This window comes from Panthera tigris, chromosome B2 (assembly GCF_018350195.1).
Source record: "Panthera tigris isolate Pti1 chromosome B2, P.tigris_Pti1_mat1.1, whole genome shotgun sequence".
NCBI classification, from domain to species: Eukaryota; Metazoa; Chordata; class Mammalia; order Carnivora; family Felidae; genus Panthera; species Panthera tigris.
This window is the reverse complement of record NC_056664.1, coordinates 62,685,477-62,702,257: the sequence shown is the minus strand read 5'-3', so window position 1 is coordinate 62,702,257 and position 16,781 is coordinate 62,685,477. Positions and strand designations below refer to the sequence as shown.

General features: G+C 35.5%; 1 protein-coding gene across 1 annotated transcript in view; it reads left to right on the top strand.

Annotated features, from left to right (window-relative positions):
• Positions 1 to 16,781, top strand: part of LMBRD1 (LMBR1 domain containing 1) — a 112,884-nt gene that overhangs the window by 16,448 nt on the left and 79,655 nt on the right. Inside the window, exons 4-5 of the mRNA XM_042986622.1 lie at positions 11,139 to 11,236; positions 13,358 to 13,425. Of these exons, the coding sequence (XP_042842556.1) occupies positions 11,139 to 11,236; positions 13,358 to 13,425 (166 nt within the window). The remainder of the gene's footprint in view (positions 1 to 11,138; positions 11,237 to 13,357; positions 13,426 to 16,781) is intronic.

Here is a 16,781-nt window from a genome sequence, read left to right as displayed (position 1 = left end):
TGCCCATTTCTTCACTGGATTATTTGTTTTTTGTATGTTGAGTTTGGTAAGTTCTTTATAGATTTTAGATACTAATCCTTTATCTGATATGTTATTTGCATATATCTTTTCCCATTCCGTTGGTTGCCTTTTGATTTTGTGATTGTTTCCTTAATTTCTTTTAAGTGAATTTTCATTTTACTTAATAGTTTCTCTAACTTTTTGTTTTGATTTTGTATGCATTCAGGGGTTGTAGCAATAGAGCCCAAACCAAGAGCGGGAATTATTCAAGACTGGTGTGTTCAGCCCTTCTGTAATTGTCCTATCACTTTATCCTAGAGACCCTTCCTTCTTCTGACACTGATTCTTGGGTGTCATTTTTTGTGTAGATGTAAATTGAATTATATAGTATATATTGTTTTCTGTTTCGTTTCTTTAGTGTTTAGCATTATATTTGAGATTCATCTGTATTATTGCAGGTAACAGTACTTTGTTGATTGTCATTGCTATAAATATTCCATTGTATTAACATATCATAGCTTGTTTATTCTGAAATTCATGATCAGTTGAGTTCAGTTTTGGGCTGGTTTTTTTTTTTTTTTTTTTTCAATATATGAAGTTTATTGTCAAATTGGTTTCCATACAACACCCAGTGCTCATCCCAAAAGGTGCCCTCCTTAATACCCATCACCCACCCTCTCCTCCCTCCCACCCCTCATCAACCCTCAGTTAGTTCCCAGTTTTTAAGAGTCTCTTATGTTTTGGCTCTCTCCCACTCTAACCTCCTTTTTTTTTTTTCCTTCCCCTCCCCCATGGGTTTCTGTTAAGTCTCTCAGGATCCACCTAAGAGTGAGAACATATGGTATCTCTCTTTCTCTGTATGGCTTATTTCACTTAGCATAACACTCTCCAGTTCCATCCACGTTGCTACAAAGGGCCATATTTCATTCTTTCTCATTGCCACGTAGTACTCCATTGTGTATATAAACCACAATTTCTTTATCCATTCATCAGTTGATGGACATTTAGGCTCTTTCCATAATTTGGCTATTGTTGAGAGTGCTGCTATAAACTTTGGGGTACAAGTGCCCCTATGCATCAGCACTTCTGTAACCCTTGGGTAAATTCCTAGCAGTGCTATTGCTGGGTCATAGGGTAGATCTATTTTTAATTTTTTGAGGAACCTCCACCCTGTTTTCCAGAGCGGCTGCACCAGTTTGCATTCTCACCAACAGTGCAAGAGGGTTCCTGTTTCTCCACATCCTCGCCAGCATCTATAGTCTCCTGATTTGTTCATTTTGGCCACTCTGATTGGCGTGAGGTGATATCTGAGTGTGGTTTTGATTTGTATTTCCCTGATGAGGAGTGACGTTGAGCATCTTTTCATGTGCCTGTTGGCCATAGTTTTGGGCTGTTTCAAATACTACTGGTTTGAGGATCTAGTGTATCTGTATTTTTTTTAAAAAGCATTTACTGCATTGTTGTCCACCATACGAATGCTCTTATTCAAAGAATCCTAGATTATTAGGTGTTATAATAAGTTCTTTTTGCTCTTCAGTGTTTCTCTAGTGAAAATAGATGTATGCATAGTTGGATGAGGTTAAGTTACAGAACTAAGGAAGAATAAGATGGACCAAGAAACTTACAAACTCCTATTTCTATGCCATGCCTTTTCTATGCCATGCCTTAAGAGCACTTAAGAGGGCTTTTATGAAGTTTTTCGTTACTCCCTGTTGGTTAAATCCTGAAAAGTTGTACCTGGAGTCTTTACTATGCATTTTGAACGTAGGGTTTACAACCTCCTAGTGTCTTAGTTTGAGATGAGTACTGTGGGACCTTGAAGTCATTTAACTTCTTTATGACTACTCCACTTGTGAAGTGGTGATAAAGTAGTATCTACTTCATGGTATGAGGAGTATGAGACATGTGGTATCTGGTATCTGTTGTTGTTTTAATTCACATCAGCTAAGAGAGCAAGGAAAGTAAACCTCTGTGCAATGATACGGGAAAATTAGAAGAATTGACCTAACATCTCATCAGATTTACATCTTTTTGATTCTTTGTTTTAAAATATTTTTTTAAGGTTTATTTATTTTTGAAACAGAAACAGAGACAGAGGGGGAGCGGGGGAGGGGCAGAGAGCGAGGAAGACAGAATCTGAAGCAGGCTCCGGGCTCCGCGCTGTCAGCACAGAGCCCGACGTGGGGCTCGAACTCACGAATCATGAGATCGTGACCTGAGCTGAAGTTAGACGCTTAACCGACTGAGCCACCCAGGCGCCCCACATCTTTTTGATTCTTTATTGTTGTGAAAACATCTCTAAATTGCTTTTCTAGGTAAGATGGACTGAGACTAAATTGGAGGACTTTTTTTTTTTTTTTTGATTCAGTTTTGTGAAGTTCTTGATGAGATAGTTGTGCTTTCCTTCCCCCTTCTTAAAAGACTGTATTCTTAATTATTGGGGGAGTTTTCTAAATGGCTTTGGATTACATTTGCTCAAGACATTCTCTGGATAATGACTCCATGAGACTTAGTGTCCTAAGGATTTGTTTCCAAGTGGAAATAGTAGGGGAAACAAACAACCAAAAAAAAACCCAAAAAACCTCTTAAGGAAAATGACTATTCTTCAGACTACATATTCTAAGTTAAAGCCTATAAACAGTTTTGTTCTCTGAGTTGTATACTGTCAGATCATGCTCCTTGCTGTTTGAATCAGTGAGTTACTATTAACAGCAGTAGTAGTTACCTGTTGTGTGTACCAAATCACACCCAAATTTAGCAGTTTAAAACAAACATTATCTCACAGTTTCTCTGGGTCAAGAATCCAGATGCAGCTGACATAGCAGTATTGCAAATATTGACAGATTTGATGTTTAGTCAACATATAATACTTTTATACTTGCAAAATATTTATTAAGCATGTAACATATAAAGTTTGAAGTCCCTTGTGTGCCTTTCCCTGGTGCCATCTCTCCTCCAACCCCCTTAGAAGTAATCACTATTCTGACTTTTTTAGTCTGTTAATCCCTTGCTTTGCCTTGCTGTATCTGCCATGCTGTATCTTTGGTTTTACATTTTGAACTTTATACGAAATTACTTGTTTTCATTCAGCCTTATGTTTCTGAGATTCTTATGTGTTCTTGCATAAAGTGTAGTTTATTGTGTCTGAATATAACACATGGTAATCAGTCTGGACATTTGGATTTTTTGCTACTAAAAACTGTGTGAGGAACATGTTTGTACATGTTTCCTGTTGCATATGTGCCAAATACATACATAAAATTGATGGACCATAAGTTATGTGCATCTTGAACATTCTAAATAATGACAAATTATTTTCCTCAGTATTTATACCACTTTAATTCCCATGAAAAGGGTGTGATCCTTCCAATTGCTCTGTATCCTAAAGTTGGTGTTTTTGTTTTTGCTGTTATATTCCAATAGAACATTATTTACAAAATCAGGTGGTGGGCCAGATTTGGCCTATAGGCTGTAGTTTCCTGGCCCCTGGCCCGATCTATTACAGTTATATAGAAAATAAAAATAAAAGCTGTGTGTGCAATCAACAACTAAAAGAAAACATCCCAAAGGTTAAATTAGGTGGCATTTAGGTAGTTGAATTATGTGTAACTGTTTTATTTTGTGTGTATATTTTTATTTTGCAAGATTACCAAAATGAGTATATACTACCTTCAAAATGAAGGGGAGAAAAAGAACATTTAAAAGTGTTCATGTATTGGGGCACCTGGGTGGCTCAGTTGGTTAAGTGTCTGACTTCAGCTCAGGTCTTGATCTCATGGCTCATGAGTTGGAGCCCCGTGTTGGGCTCTGTGCTGACTGCTCAGAGCCTGGAACTTGCTTTGGATTCTGTCTCCCTCTCTGTCTACCCCTCCCCCGTTCATTCACTTTCTCTCTCTCTCTTTCTCTTTCTCTCTCTCTCTCTCTCTCTCTCCTCCCTCCCCCTCTCTCTCTCCTCCCTCCCCCTCTCTCTCCCTCTCCCTTACCCTTTCTCTCTTTCTCTCTTTCAAAAATAAATAAACATTTAAAAAAAAGTGTTCATGCATTATCTGAGTTCTTGGAATAGCAAGGAAACTGTAACCTGAGATTAAAATATTGCTATAAAATACTACTGACAAGGGGTACCTGGGTGGCTCAGTCAGTTGAGCATCTGACTTTGGCTTAGGTCATGATCTCCTAGTTAATGAGTTTGAGGCCCACGTCGGGCTGTGTGCTGACAGCTCAGAGCCTGGAGCCTGCTCTGGATGCTGTGTCTCCCTCTCTCTGCCCCTTTCCCTCTCATGCTCTGTCTCTCTCTGTCTCTCGAAAAATGAATAAACATTAAAAAATTTTTTTTAAATACTACTGACAAGACTAATATTATTTGGATAATATGGAACGGCGAGACTGTGGCTGTAGTTTCAGAATCCATAGTGTACTTTTTTTGGAGTATAGTTGACACACAATGTTACATTAGTTTCAGGTGTTCTCTATGCCAAACTTGGATACTGCTATGTATTTTTAGTTTTTGCCAGTGTGGCAAGTGTGAAATGATAGGTCCTTAATCTTCATTTCTCTTATTTTGAAAAAGAAATTGCATGTTTTTAAAAAATTTATTGGCTTTTTCAATTTTCTATTTGAGTTACCTTTTTTAAAGTTAGGTTGTTTGTGTTTTTCTAACCGTTTTAAGACATTTTTTTAATGTGGTCTGAGCTGTTCACACAGTGATTCCAAATATTTTATTTTTCCTCCCACTGAGTTCCACTCCCCCCATCTTTCTTATGAAAGTCGGGACTTCTGAGCTTTGATTTAGCCATATTCATGAACCCTATAATGATGACTGGAACATACTCATTAGATATTTGAGTTGAATACATTTTATCAGAGGAGATAATCATGTGAGGTGGTTTTTTTTTTTTTTTTTAATCTTTTAAGTAATGTATTACATAGGTAAATTATTCTTCAACCAACTTTGCACTCCTAGGATAAACCTTGATTGGTCATGATGGTGGCTTTTTTGGTTTTTAAATCTCTTGTTGGGCTTGTTTTGCTGTTACCTTATTTGGGATTCTCTTAAAAATTGAGAGGTGAGACTGGTTTATAAATTTCCTGTATCTTATTATTCTTGTCAGGTTTGCATATGAAAACCCTGCTAGCTTCATAAAATGAACTGAGAAGTGTTTTTATTATTACTGTTATTATTATTTTAGAGAATGCTATGGACCAGTGAGCATTACATGGGACTCTGTCCCATAATCTGTACCCATCTTTAATAACTAAGGGATAGAAGTGAGTGTGGTAGTTTGTACAATTATTTCTAATGACCTAGTCACAAAACTTGTTTCTAGTAACTGAGTTCTGCTGGTTAGAATTCTTAATAGCCAGATGGAAGCACTTCTAGTAAGGATGAAACAATAGTTTCATTGAATTAGAGGTATTACTTCCACCTAACCATTTGGTTTCCTTATTCTATTGAAATGAACAGGCAATAATAGTTACCATGTTGGCTGGAATGATTGATGCTGGTTATTAGGGGAAATAGAGTTGCTGCTACACAGTGAAGGCAAGAGGTATATCTAAAACCCAGGGGATTCTGGGGCATCTCATGATGCTAGCATGTTCAGTGGTAAAAGTTAATTGAGATCTGTTACACTCATGACTCACAGGCTACCAACAGCTCTGGATAGTTCAGGAGTGAATGTTTGGGTTCTCCTATTTCTCGTGTCATATTCTGTTTTAGGGCTTACACCTGTCTGCTGTTTAACAGATTGGAAATACATGGCATATATAGTATAGTGTTGTCCTTATTTTATTTTATTTTTTTTTAGTCTCATTTAAAATAAGTCTGGAAATGGGCTATTCAGGGATCATATGGCAGTACTATGGCATCATGAGGGTCGTAAGCTTGTGGGGTTTTTTTGTTTTTTTTTTCCTCTGCTCTCCATCCTTAGTACATGATTTCCATCTTATATAGTTACCAAAGTCCAAAATGATGGCTGGAGTTTAAGTTGTCATGTATCCATTTCAGGCAGGAAGCTGGAGAAAAGGGGAAGGACGAAAAGGGGCATAGCAGCTGAAATGAAAATGAGTATTTGGATATGCAGCTAGCAGTCCTGACCCCGGATTCTTTCAGCTGGGTAAATGGGATAATTTTAGAAGGCTTTTAGAATTCCCAGAATATCTTTATACTTTGACCCTCTAAAACAAAATGCTTTGTAGTAAAGATTAATTATATCTCACAATATTGACTAAATTATCCTTTGTTTTAGTGTTTTCATCGGTAGTTAGGAGGAACAAAGAATGTCTAAAAATTCAAAAGCCTAATTTATCCCAGTTGGGGCACTTGGGTGACTCAGTTACTTAAAGCGTCTGACTCTTGATTTCACTTCAGGTCATGATCTCATGGTTCATGGGCTCGAGCCCCATGTTGGCTTTGGACTGACAGCATGGGGCCTGCTTGGGATTCTTTCTCTCCCACTCTGTCTCTGCTCCTTCCCTGCTTGCGTACTCTCCCTCTCTCTTTTTCAAAATAAATGAACTAAAAAAAAGCCTAATTTATCCAAATTCATTTTCCTGTGAGTTGCAATTTAATGATAGACATTTTTTAAAAGGTAGATTGTCTGCTTTGTGTATATGAAATGATCGTAACAATTATATATTCTTTGACCCAGTTTTTGTCCATATCCTTTTAAGATGGACATGACATGATTGCTCTCTGTTCATTTGTTTTTGCTGCTTTCTTGCTAAGTTTTTTAAAAAAGAATTTGTTTTATGAGTTTAATTCTTGCCAATTTTTGTGGACATGAGGTTCTAAAATTTGTTAATATGTTTTCTTTGATGTTAGTGGGACTATTAAACCAAACAGTCTGTTTATCTTTTACTTGCTAGTAGCAATCTTTTAACAAAAACATTTACAAATTAAAGCACACTTTATAAAGATGTAAGGATATCAGAGTGTCATCACTGTTAAGAATAATTTTCCTTTGTACATAATTATCAGTTTGAAGTAGAACTTTAAAAGAAGCAATTTCTCTGTTTCATGATAGTGGTAGCAGCAACTTTTTTTTTTTTATTTACAGGTATATAAACTCACCTGGACATTAGGGAACTAATCTGAAACACATAAAAATGTTAGTTTTTTTTTTTTCCTTACAGATTAACATTTATGGACTAAAGGAAGGGATCTTTATGAAGGACACTGAAAAAGAATAGTCAGAAGATAGTTGATTTAGAGTGTGGTGTTAGCAAAGCAAAGATTTAGAGCAGTTGTTCTACATGTATTTTGAATCACAGACTGCTGAAGGGATATTATAGAATCTTCTCGGAAGTGTGTCTCTTCCCCACTTCCTTCCTTCAGGTGTTGATTCCTAGAAACTGTCTCTTTTGGGATGTTCCTGTCAGCAACATATGCAGATTTTAGTTGCTGTACATCTTCATATCTCTTTACAGTCAGTAGCTACCACAACCACTTTTTTGACTTGTGTTGCAATAAATTAGTTTTCCAGTTTTAGAACTTCCTTAAGTTCAGTCACAAAAAATGTACTCTTGTGTCTGGGCTTGTTTTATTCCTTGTGTGTATCCGTAGTTTGTTCTTTTTTGTTACTATATACTAGTCATTTGTTTAAATATAATACCACTTAGTTTGTTTATCTGTTTACCTGTTGATGGACACTTGGATTGTTTCCAGTTTTTGGCCACTGTGAATAATGTTGCTGAGAACACTTTTGTTGTTCACCTGAGTCTGTTCAGTTATCGCCTACCTTCAGGAAGGCCTGCTTGTGTGGCTGACCCTGGACTAACTCCTGTGAACCCAATGCTTGGATGTACTTTGTATTGTGCCTGTTTTACAAGTCCCCAGTAAAAGCCCTGGACTCTGTAACCTCAGCAGGCTTCTCTGGGCAGAAACACTTTGCATATTTTGCTGCTCTTCATTGAGAGAGGAATAGACTTGCTAGATCACGTGGTAGTTGTAAGTTTAACCTGGTAAGAAACTACTAAACGGTTTTCTGTAGTGTTGGGCCACTGTACCCTGCCTCTAGCAAAGTATGAGAATGTCAGTTGCTTTACATTCTTGGCAGCACTTGGTATTGTCAGTTGAATTTTGGCTGTTCTTTTGGGTATGTGTATCTCATTGTCGGTTTAATTGACATCTTCTTGATGACTAACGATGAGGGCCTTTTAAAGTGTGCTTGTTGGCCATTTTGTATATCTTCCATGGTGAAGTGTCTGTCTTTTGTCCATTTTAAAAAATGGGTTATTTGTATTTTAATCAGTTATAGGAATTAATTTTATAGTTTGTTATGCTAATTGAATACGATGTTAACTTATGTAGCTACAAGATCATTGATCACAGGGGTTCAGGAATACAAGTAATGTTTATGAAATAGCCATAGGCTGTTTGGCTACCTAAAGGCATAAGCCACCAAGTAGTAGACATAAGCAACATGCTGAGAGTGAAGCCAAGCCTTATGGCACCTGTTAATTTATGAAAATTTGGGGGATGTGGCTATCAGCCCACTAAACTCTGTTATGCTAATTTAGGGTTCCTCCTATTCTATATAAGTTATTTGATTAATTGATTATTTATTTATATTTTGAGATAGTGTATGCACCTGAGCATTTGAGTGGGGCAGGGGCAGAGAGAGGGAGAGAGAGAATCCCAAGCAGATTCTTTGAGCTATTAGGGCAGAACTCAAAAAGGGGCTCAATCTCAATAACCATGATATCATGACCTGAGCCGAAATCAAGAGTCCAAACACTTAACGGACTGATCCACCCAGGTGTCCCTATTTGATTATTTTAATCATAATTATTAGAATAGTATTTAGTGTGATTTGTAGTTGTGTCCCTTTTATTTTTACTTTTTTAAAGTTTTTAGAATACTTATTTTGGTTACATTTGGAATATGTGTTATTTCCATTGGCTGTTAGATTTATAATAGAAATATTAATAATAACTACAGCTGATTGTTGACCAACACAGGTTTGAACTGTTAGTTACACTTAATGTGGATATTTTCTGATAAATCCGAACAGTACTATAAATGTATTTTCTCTTCCTTATGATTTTAATACCATTTTCTTTTCTCTAGCTGGTGTTATTGTAAGAATGTGTTGTATACTACATGTAACATATAAACTGTGTGTTAATTGACTGTTTATGTTACCAGTAAGGCTTCCAGTCAAGAGTAGGCTATTAGTTAAGATTTAGGGGAGCCAAAAGTTATATGCAGATTTTCATCTCTGCAGGGAGTGTGCCTCAATCCCCACATTATTCAGGGGTTAACTGTATTCTCAGTCTTGTGATAGAAACACCAGTGTTCATTACCCTTAAAGAGTTACTGCCATTAATAGTTTCTCATAATATTAAAGGACTGCATATATTTCTTTTTTTTAATATGAATTTATTGTTAAATTGGTTTCCATATAATACCCAGTGCTCATCCCAACAGGTGCTCTCCTTAATACCCATCACCCACCCCCCATCAACCCTCAGATTGTTCTCAGTTTTCAAGAGCCTCCTATGGTTTGACTCCCTCCCTCTCTAACTTTTTTTTTCTCTCCCCTTCCCCCATAGTCTTCTGTTAAGTTTCTCAGGATCCACATAAGAGTGAAAACATATGGTATCTGTCTTTCTCTGTATGGCTTATTTCACTTAGCATCACACTCTCCAGTTCCATCCATGTTGCTACAAAAGGCCATATTTCATTCTTTCTCATTGCCAAGTAGTATTCCATTGTGTATATAAACCACAATTTCTTTATCCATTCATCAGTTGATGGACATTTAGGCTGTTTTCATAGTTTGGCTATTGTTGAAAGTGCTGCTATAAACATTGGGGTACAAGTGCCCCTGTGCATCAGCACTCCTATATCCCTTGGGTAAATTCCTAGCAGTGCTATGGCTGGGTCATAGGGTAGATGTATTTTTAATTTTTTGAGGAACCTCCACACTGTTTTCCAGAGCAGCAAGACTGCATATATTTCACTAAACATCTGTAGTGCCCAAATTTAGTTTGCTGACAGTTATTTTATGATTGCTCAATAAAAATTACCTTTTACTTTTCTATTGATTATTTAGGGCTGTTTGCTGAGTTTTATAGCTATGCTGCATTTCATGGGGCTGTTTCATAAGTGGCCTCCAGATAAATGAGATAGTGCTAGCAAGTATTAAGATCATGTTTAAAAATTCTATAACATATAATCATTCCTTCCAACGGTAAAGTAATTGAGGTTATATTATACATTACTAACAAATCCTTTTTTTTTTTTTTTACAAAGGAGTATAATGATTATTATCCTGTGATTGTCTTATATAATTATATTGTCCCTCTTTCCGTGAACTTATGTACATGCAAATAAGTGTAAATTCACAGAAAATTTTAAAAACACGTTTCTTAGGTTTATGAAGCCTCTAAAAGTTGTTTATGTTGTTTTTGTTGTTAAATATACTTTGGCTGTTCAAATTTTAAGTTTTAGATTGAATTAAAAAAATACTTTGGCTACTGGGTCAGAGTATCTTTAGTATTATTTTAAAGCAGATAAATAGTAATTTGTATCTGTTAACTTTGAATCTGATTTTACTGTTTTACCATTCTTAACTTCTCTCAGTTTTGATTTGTATAAGATCAGTTTTATAACACTCCATATTTTAAACTTAGATTGAGGAAATTATTTGTACCAAAAGAACAGTATCAATTATAGCTGTTTCTTTAACTTGAGTGACTGGCAAATGTTTTGTCAACTTTACTTGATTTTAAGTTGGAAGGAATATAAAAGTTAACATTCCCTTAAATGAGGTGGTTCATAGGAAGTTCTTAGCACTGTGGTGAGTACATAGTAAGAGCTCAAATGTTAGCCGTCACACTTGTTATAGGCACAGTTATTATCATTATTATTGCTGAAAATTGACCCATAGTTAATTTGAATTGTGATGGTGCTATTGATTTCTTGGGACAGGGGTCAGAAAAGGCTGATTTGGATATTACATATAAACATAGAGTTACAGGTCTAAAGATCAGATGGGGGAGCAAATTTGGTATGTAAATGTGAATTTGGTTAAGTTAATTTGTATGTTAATATACACACACATAAGAATATATGTATGATAATTATTAAGTTCAAATGTATTCTGTAGAACTCAGTCTATTATTTCTTTCCACAGCCTTATATTCTGTTATATTATTCTGCGTGTTCTTCTGGATCCCTTTTGTCTACTTCTACTATGAAGAAAAGGATGATGATGATACTAGTAAATGCACTGTAAGTATGTTTGTTTTAGAGGTCCCAATTTAGGGGGAAGAGGAAAGATTATTTCCTCAAAGAATGACATGACTGTTTGAATTTATTATAGAGTTGTGTTGTCTAATAGAAATACAATGTGAGCCAGGTGTGAAATTTTAAATTTTCTAATAGTGACATTAAAATAAGTAAAAAGGAGCAGTTGAAATTATTTTTAATGGTATGTTGTATTTGATGTAATAGGTTCCAAGTAGTATTATAATTTTAAATAGAGGCAAAACACATTATTAATGAGATATTAAGTTTCTTTTTTCACACTAAGTCTTTGAAATTTAAAATGTATTTTACATTACAGCACATCTCAGTTTGAACTAGCCATATATCGAGTGCTCAATAGCCACATGTGACTTGTTTAGAGCAGTTCTAGAACAGGGATTGGCAGACTTTTTCCCTAAAAGGCCACGGAGTAAACATTTTAGGCTTTGTGGGCCATATAGTCCCTGTCTCAACTACTCACTTTTGCTCTTGTACTGTAGAAGTAGCCAGAGACAATACTTAATGAGCAATAATGTGATCCAGTAAAATAGGAAGCAGGCTACATGGGGCCCACAGGACAGTCTGCTGACCCTTGTTCTAGAACGTAAAGAACACTTGCAGACAATTTTTACTAATCCAGGATAACACTCATATAAAAACCTGATAAATATAACATACATGCATGCTCCAAATTTCAGACCATTGTCACTTAATATTGGTATAAAAATCTTAACTGAAATACTACCGAATTTAATTCAGAGGTATCTTAAAAATACATTAATATAGTATAACTGAGTTGGGCCCATCTCTAGATTACATGGGTAATTTGGAATCAGCACACCTATTAATATATAGTAATTTAATAGGTCAAAGAAATTGTATGTTGAAAGGTATTTGCTAAAATTGAATAGTTTTTTTCTGATTTAAGGGAAAAAAGCAGCATAAAAGGAATGTCTTTTGTCTTTTTATTGAGTTACAGGAATTTGTTTTATACCTTGGTTATATTTTGTATTTAAGCACAAAAAAATATATGCAGTTTTCACTCAAAAGCCAGAATTATGCTTAATCAGGTTTATTAAAACCTTAAAGTATTTGCATTAAGATCAGGAGCAAGTACATAACAATATTTTAACTGATTACCTGAGTGGTAAAAAGTACAATTTGTTAGAGAAAAAATAAGATGTTTAAATATTTATAAAGAAAGTCAAAATTAATTATTTGCAGATACCTATGTAACTCTATTTGAAAACCCAACATATGTAAGGTAGAGTGGCTGGTTAGGAAATTAATGTTAAAAACTGAATGAGATATATGCTTTCTCTTTTCACTTGTTCTAAAGTTCATCTTCCCCAACTCTTTGGTTGATCTTAAGATCCTCCTTAACCTTTAGTTTTTTTCCTAAAGACTGTCTTAAGTCCTTTGTGAAGAATTCGTTTATATTAAGCATGAATTTAAATTTTAAAAAGTGACTTTTAGAGACTTCATTAGGCTGAGAGACAAAATTTTTTTTTTTTTTTTTTACCAATTTAACCTTTTCTTTGAGGTTAACTTGTCTTTTCGTATTTAGAATATCCAGCTTTGTATTTTTCTTTGTCTTTGAACAAAGATAATGATAGATGTCTTATAAACTTACATATATGTTTTATATATTTGTTTTATATAAATACATATTTTATATATAAAGTATATACACATATATGCATATTAAATATTTATTGCAATTACTATTATAACCCATTTCAATGAATTGGGGGAGAGGTATTATAGATTCTGATTGCTTCCTGTTTGGGGGAATATTTTATTAAATATTCTGATAATTTTACTAATGATGCTCACTGAAGAATTGATTATGTTTTTGAGTACTGATTTTCATAAGGTCTAATCATTGAAAAGATTTTAAAATCTAGTATGGTTTGCAGAGATACTTATGATGTGGCATATATGTTGTTTTTTATTAAATTTTAAGATTCTTTTTTTCAACAAGGAAATTTTATGCAATTGAATATAAATGTACATTTGATATGAAAGTACTGTTACACTGTAGCAAGAATATTTTATATTTTAAAGGTCTTACTAAATGGTATACTTTTTCTCCTTGGCATCTAGCAAATTAAAACAGCATTCAAGTATACTTTGGGATTTGCTGTAATTTGTGCACTTCTTCTTTTAGTTGGGTAAGTCTTGATTTTTTTCCCCCTGAAAATGGAAATAGTATATAATGGAAATAATAAAGACTCATTCAGAAAAATGTAGAAAGAAAATATAAGAAAAAGAATAAACCACCTTTTATATCATCACCAAGCAATAACCACAATTATCCATTTTTGTCTGTGTTGTTCTGCCTAGACATTTTTTTATGTGGTCAGATACATGCAGAGTGCCCTTCCCCCCCATACATATGCCCTCCATGTTATAGTTTTACAGAAATGTGATTTCATTTTATGTAATTCTTGATAACCTACTTGCTGACATATTTTAGGTATGTCTTTAGGATAGTAGTGTAGATTCATTATTTTTGACAGTATTGCATTCTCTTTTTAGGATACAGTTTATTTAGGGGCCCCTGGGTGGCTCATTTGGTTAAGCATCCAGTCTTGATTTTGGCTTGGGTCATGATCTCATGGTTTGTGAGCTTGAGCCTCGTGTTGGGCTCTGTGCTGACAGTACAGAGCCTGCTTGGGATTCTCTCTCTCTCTCTCTCTCTCTCTCTCTGCCTCTTCCCTGCTCACACTCTCCCTCTGTCTCTCAAAATAAATAAATGAACATTTAAAAAAAAAAAGATGAAAGTTAAAGGATACAATTTCTTTAATCTTCTAGTGACGACTACTTGGACATTTATGATGTTTGCAGTTTTTCCATTTTTATAAACAGTTCTTTGATGAAAACCCATCTGTGTATCTTTTCGAATCCAATGCATCAGTCTAAATCTTTGAATTAATGTTTGTCAGTGAGTTTCTTTCTTAAATCTTCTTCCTTAACGTTTTAATATCAATAAAGTTTTACAATTTTTTTTATACATTTAAAATTTTCTCTTTGGAAAACATTTATCCTTTGTTAATGGAAGACATTTCTCCTTATTAAAATAGGTTTTGATTCTTTTTTTTTTTTTAATATTAGGAAATGTGTGAGGTGCTAATAAGCTTTTCAAAGTTCCCTTTTGTAATTTGATCTCAGAAACTTCAATAAATAAAAAGTAGCATTTATCAAATGCAATTTGTAGTGGGACTAAAATTGGTCAATAATCTTTTGTTGTTCTGAGTTCTTAGAACACAAATGCTTTATAATCAAGGCATATTTCCAGTACTCTTTGTCTGCCTTGATGTGTCATGAAAAAAGAGTACTTATTGAAAGAACATTTTTTTAGTAGTTTTTCTATTTATTTTAGGTATTGAATATATTTTTTTAGTGTCTGTTGGCCTTTTAAAAAAGCCAGTTATGTTAATGTGAAAGTTAATGTGAAAGTCTCTTCTCTAGAAACATAAATTATCCAGAACAGAGATCAGCAAACTTGAAAAGAAATTTTTTTTTAATGTTTATTTATTTTTGAGAGACAGAGCATGAGCGGGAGAGGGGCAGAGAGAGAGAGGAAGACACAAAATGCAGAGCAGGCTCCAGGCTCTGAGCTGTCAGCACAGAGCCTGATGCAGGGCTCAGACCCATGAACCATGAGTTCATGATGGGCTGACGTTGGATGCTTAACAGACTGAGCCACCCAGATGCCCCAAACTTTTGTTTTTTAAATGTTTATTTATTTTTGAGAGAGAGAAAGAGACAGCGCAAGCTGGAGACGTGCAGAGAAAGAGGGAAACACAGAACCTGAAGAAGTCTCCAGGCTTTGAGCTGTTAGCACAGAGCCTGACATGGGGCTCGAACTCGTGAACCATGAAATCATAACCTGAACCAAAGTTGGACGCTTAACCAACTGAGCCACCCTAGTGCCCCAGCACACTTTCTTAAAGCGTAGTTTTTTAAGTTAGAGGTCGATACGGTTTTTGTGGCAACTGCTCAACTTTACTGTAGCTCTATAGTAGTTGTAGACAATATGCAAACAGAATGACGTGGCTCAGTTCTAATAACACTTTATTGACAAACACCGGCAGTCAGAAGTTTGCCAGCTCCTGATTTAGAACATAACTGAGAACCATCAGTAAAAGTATAAAATCTTTATAACAGCCAGAGTATCTGTCCCAGATAAAAGGTATCCGAAGTGTGTGTGTGTGTGTGTGTGTGTGTTTAAGAGAGAGAGAGACCTTGAATGGGGGATAAATGTAGGGAGAGAGAGAGAGGGAAAGAGAGAGAGAGAGAGAGAGAGAGAGAGAGAGAGAGAGAGAAAATCTTAAGCAGGCTCCACGCTCAGCGAGGAGTCCAACACAGGGCTCAATCCCATGACCCTGGGATCATGACCTGAACTGAAATCAAGAGTCGGACACTGAACTGACTGAGCCATTGAGGCTCCCCCGGAAGTGTATTTTTAAATTTACTCATTGTTTTCATGGCAGATTACCTTCAATCCTCATTTAGAGTAACATTTTGCACGATTCTGATAGTTTTAACAGATCTCTAGATGACATTTATTTATTTATTTATAATTTTTTTTTTTTTTACTGTTTTATTTACTTTTAAGACAGAGACAGAGCATGAATGGGGATGGGGCAGAGAGAGATGAAGACACAGAATTTGAAGCAGTCTCTAGGCTCTGAGCTGTGAGCACAGAGCCCAACACAGGGCTCGAACTCAGGAACTGTGAGATCATGACCTAAGCTGAAGTTGGATGCTTAACCAACTGAGCCACCCAGGCGCCCCAACATTTATTTATTTAGAAGCAGTATACTAAAAGTTAAGCAAATGTTTCTTGCAAATATACCAATAACAAGAAGCGACAGTTTGGCCAGCCATTTTGAAGACTGTAACATTCACTTTTTTCCCACATATTATTGTGTACTAGTTATGTTGCAGATACCGTGCAAGGTGCTGGTGAAACAGCACTTAACAGAAAAGACAACTCCTTTTCTTCATGGCATACATTCAAGAGAGGCTTAGAGGGGCAGAGAAAGAAAATATACAAAAATAGGTTGTGTTGAGGTTGTGAAATGTTAGGGAAGGCACTGATGAGAAGTTAATATTTGAGAAGACATTTGAAGCAAGTGAGAGAGCCATGAATATTTGTGGGGGGAAGAGCATTCCAGCAGATGAAAAGCCCTGTGGCAGCCCTGAGCCCTGGCATGTTTGAGACAAAGTGAGGAAACTAGTGTGGCTGGAATGGAGTGAATGAAGGCTGCAGTAGCTGAAGATAGGGTCAGAGGTAACTAGATCTGCCAAATTTAGTAAGATATCATAGGCTTTTGTTAGGACTTTGACATTTCTTGTGGGAGAGATGAGAAGCTATTAGAGAGGTTTTGTTATTGAGGAACATAATCTGACATTTTAAAAGGATCCCTGGATGATGTTTTGAGATTTGACATTATGGCGCTAAGGGTAGAAATATGAGATCTGTGAGGAAGCATGATGGCAAGGCATGATGGTAGCCGTT